Source organism: Myotis myotis, unplaced genomic scaffold (assembly GCF_014108235.1).
Source record: "Myotis myotis isolate mMyoMyo1 unplaced genomic scaffold, mMyoMyo1.p scaffold_m19_p_11, whole genome shotgun sequence".
NCBI lineage: Eukaryota > Metazoa > Chordata > Mammalia > Chiroptera > Vespertilionidae > Myotis > Myotis myotis.
The window spans coordinates 52,108,710-52,113,135 of record NW_023416315.1 but is presented as its reverse complement, the minus strand read 5'-3'; the positions used below and the strand labels follow the sequence as shown (position 1 = coordinate 52,113,135).

The window sequence follows — 4,426 nt, the reverse complement described above, 5'->3', positions numbered from 1 at the left end:
TCATACTGGTTTTAGAAAGTACATTCTTCTGTACCTGGGAAGCCAGGACAGCACAATTATCCTTAATTGTCTCAGTGGTCCCAAGACCCGAGGGCTCTTGATACTGTGTTTCTGTCAACTCAGTGGTCCGAAGACCCAAAACTATAATTAATCTTTGTAAATAACTAATCGGCTCAATTTCGCTTCTTTAACTGCTTTGTGCAAACCAGGTTCCTCATTCCAAACCCTGGGATATAATCAATACCTTTGTGATCTTTGCCTATATAAATCTGATGTTGGGGCTGGGGAGAGTACTGCGAGATTTGGGAGAGCGAAATGCCCCCTTGTAGTCCCAGATTTGCAATAAATATGGCTCCTTAATTTGACTTCTTGAGGCATCCTTGTGTGATTCGTGGAGTACATTACAACATAATATCACTTGAAAGTAGACTGTGTTAAGGCAGAGATGTGAATTGCAAACCCTAGAGCCACCACTGAAAAAGCAAACACAGAGTTATAACTAATAAGTCAGCAAAAAAAAAAAGAAAAATGGAATTATTTAAGTGCTCAATTAATACATAAGAATACAAAAAGAGAAGTAAAGAGGGAAAAACCAAAGATAGAGCTAATTCAACAAATAACAAGATTATGATACATACTAATTAGCTAGTTCAATAGTTATACCAAATCTAAGTAGTCTTAATGCCCCAAATAAAAAGCACAGATGTGATTTTGAGTAAAACTGAAAACCAACAACTGTATGCTGCCCATCAGAAATGTACTATGAATATAAACACTCAGATGGTAAAAGTAAAAGAATGGACAAGATATACCATGCTAACACTAATCACAGGAAAGCTGGAGCAGCAATAATAACATCAGACAAAGTCAATTTCAGAGAAGAATATTGTCTGAGATACCAAAGCTCGTATTCTAATGATAAAAGGACAAATTTGATCAAGAAAACATAGCAATCATAAATATTTATGCATCTAAAAAGAGAGTTTCAAAACACTGAACAAAACAGCACTGAGAGATAGATAAATTCACATTATATTCAAACGTTTCAGTAATTGGTTGAACAACTTGACGCCCCCCCCCCAACAAAATCAGTGAGGATACAGAAGACATCAGCAACATTATTGATCACCTTGGTCTAACTCACATTTATAGAACAGATCACCCATCAGCAGCAGAATACACATTCTTATCAAGTGCACACAGACTATGGCCAGGATACTATAGACTTTGGGTATAAATTAGGGATCAATAAATTTAACAGAATTCAAACTATGTTCTATCATCACAGAGGAACTAAATTAGAAATCAATAACAGAAAGCATTCTGGGAAAATCCCAAATATTTGTAAATGAAATGGCAAAGAACATATCAAAAGGAAAACTATAAAGGAATATTAATGGAATGAAAATGAAAATATATCATATCAAAATTGGTAGGGTGCCACCATAGAAGTACCCACTGAGAAACCTGAAAAATCATGAATAATTCCCTACTTATCCTGACGCCAGCATACTATGATACTAAAATGAGACCAAGGTATTACAAAAACAAAAATAAATAAACCACCAAAAACCTATAGGCCAATACACCTCTAGAACACAGATTAATAATCATTTTAGAATTCCAGTATATCAAATAGAACAATATCTACAGAGAATAATGCCTCCTCACCTAGTGGGGTTTACTTCGGGAATGTGCAGCCAGTTTAACATTAAAAAATACGAAGTGTAGTTCAAACTCTCAAATATTAAAAAAAAAGGAAAGATCATATGATCATCTCTATTGATGCTCAAAAACACTTTATACAATTCAACATATGTTTCAGGTAAAAACTCAGTAAATCAGAAATAATTGGAAACATCCTCCCCTAATCCAGGGCATTTATGAAAAATCTATGGTTAGTAGACATTTTTGTGGGTGAGGTATAAAGATGCATGTTGTGATCTCTAGATCAAACACTAAAAGTACCACAAAAAGGGGGGAAATAGTCATTTCAACAATGGTGCTGGAAAAACTGTTTACATATAAAAAATAAGAAATCTCAATCCTTATCTCATTCCATAAACCAGGAGTGGGCAAAAATCTGGCCTCTACTTGTTCTTGTATGGCCCAAAAGTTAACAAATGATGTTTACATATATGGTTGAAAAAACTGAAAAAGTAATATTTGTGACTTAGGAAAATAATATGGAATTCAGATTTCGGTATCCATACACCAAGTTTATCGGTGCTCACTCGCGAGCGCAGTGTCTCTGGCTCTTCGTCACTGCAGGGGCAGAGGTCAGGAGCTGGGACAGAAAACCAAAATCTTTACCATCTGATCCTTTCCAGAAAAAGTTTGCTGATAGTTCCATAAACAAAAATGAATATAAGATGGGTCAACATTCTCAATAAAGCTTCTGAGAGAAAGCTGAACAAATTCTTTTCATGACCTTGGAGTAGGCAAAATGTCTTTGAGAGGACAAGAAAATACTCTGATCTTTAAAAAGTATATATTTCTTTATTTTGTTGAACAGTTTTAAAATCCTGTTCAACAAAATATATTAAGAAAAAAAATATCTATGAATATATTTTTTCCTGGTCATGTATTCAAAATATAAATATTTCCTACAAATTACTAATTTAAAAGTAAATAATTCAATTATTTAAAAAAGCAAAATAATTAAAAAGACTGGTAAAAAAAATCTATAATTAGGCAACTCCCTTTTCTAGATGGTCTATTTCCAGCTGCTTAGATTTTTTGACTGACAGAGGGCCAAGGTCAGCCATCCCTAGGAATTAACTTTGGTTAAAGAGAGCACTTTGCCCAAGGTCCCTCCTCCCCTTCCCAGGGCAACTGCATGCATGGTGTCCTTTTTCCCAGAATACTCATTGATGAGATTTAGAATTTGTGTTTCCTTCTTAGAAAAATGCATCATGCCTCCCTCAGTGCCACCTGCAAAGGGTGGGCTGAGACAGGTAAACATCACATCATCAGGAGCTTGCAGTATCCTGTCCAATCCTGACTAATTCAGAACCCAGCCAGCCTGGGCAGTGTCAAAACCATTATTGCACAAGTGGCCACTTGAGGGCACTGTGGATCCATGGAGTGAGCTGCTGATGGGGACGCTGTGGAAGAGGGAGAGAATCTTGGCTTGGTCCTACATAAGGGAGATTGTCTAATGAATCAGAGGTTTGGTGATCATATCTTCTCACATTAACTGCTATGCAGGTGTGTTGTCACATAAGGGAGCCATGAGGTTGGCCTTGCCTGGAGTTAAGCTCTCCCTTGAAGCCTATGCTTGGTGGAGAGTGTGATGGGACTTCCTTCAGTCAAGCAGCTGGGATAATTCAATCCAGGTGTAGAACGAGAAGCACCTGCTCCTAGGAAACAGAGAAGCTGGGGGATGGTCACCTGCCACAAAACCAGCCTGATCCAGCTCAGCACAGCCAGAGCACCTACTGGTAGGAAGATGGACAGAATGGGGAATGCCTAGACCAACTGAGCCTGTCTAGGAAGTGTAGGTTGCCTGTGGAGCCTACAAGGAGAGTAACATCAGGACAGTGACATCACAGGCAAGCCCTCCACTCAGAGCAGAGAGAGAGGCAAACCCTCTGCTCTCTCACCCCAAACACCAGAGCCCAGAGCTGGGAGATGGCCAGTTTTGCCCTGCCTGAATCTTTCAGGACCCCCCGGCTCCTCTGCTGCGTGGCCCTCTGCCTTCTGGGGGCAGGTGAGTCCTGAATTCAGGTGGGACATCCCTTGAACCCAAAGTTCTTGACTGTTGGTGGAGCATCCATCTCCTTCATGTGCTGGTCTACAGCTTCTGTCTCCTTCCTCCGCAGGTTCTGTGGCTGCTGGAGTCACCCATTCTCCAAGACATATAATCAAAGTCCAAGAGGGGAAGGCTGTTCTGAAGTGCCACCCCATCTCCGGACACAGCTATGTGTACTGGTACCAGCAGGCTCTGGGACACGACCCCCAGTTCCTCATTAGTTTTTATGAAAAGTATGAGAGAGAGAAAGGAAATATTCCTGATCGGTTCTCAGGAAAACAGTTCAATAACTACAGCTCTGAGCTGACCCTGAGCGCCTTGCAGCTGGGAGACTCAGCTGTGTATCTCTGTGCCAGCAGCTTAGACACAGCCCTGCAGGGTCAATGGCTTTCTGTACTCAAACCTCCCTGCCCTAGCTGAGGATGTCACAGGAGAGGGAGGGGGCCTTAGCAAGTTACCAGTATAGGGCTAACTTCTTTTGCAACATCCTCCCTGCCCTGCTGAGCTCATCCTGAGCTTTCCTGAGTGTCCTTCCAGCTCTGCCAGCACCTTGCAATTCCTAGCACATGGCAGGAACTCCTGCTGTGATAGAGTGGGGTCCATGTTGTGTGTGTTAATGCATTGTCACTAATGTGTGTCCACTTTACAGAAGAAGAAGCCCTCAATATAACT

General features: G+C 40.4%; 1 gene segment (V, D, J or C); it reads left to right on the top strand.

Annotated features, from left to right (window-relative positions):
- Positions 1–3,633: 3,633 nt before the first annotated feature.
- Positions 3,634–4,174, top strand: LOC118666602. The segment is given in 2 exon segments: positions 3,634–3,712; positions 3,825–4,174. Coding segments are annotated over 2 exon segments (429 nt in total).
- The last annotated feature ends 252 nt before the right edge of the window (positions 4,175–4,426 follow it).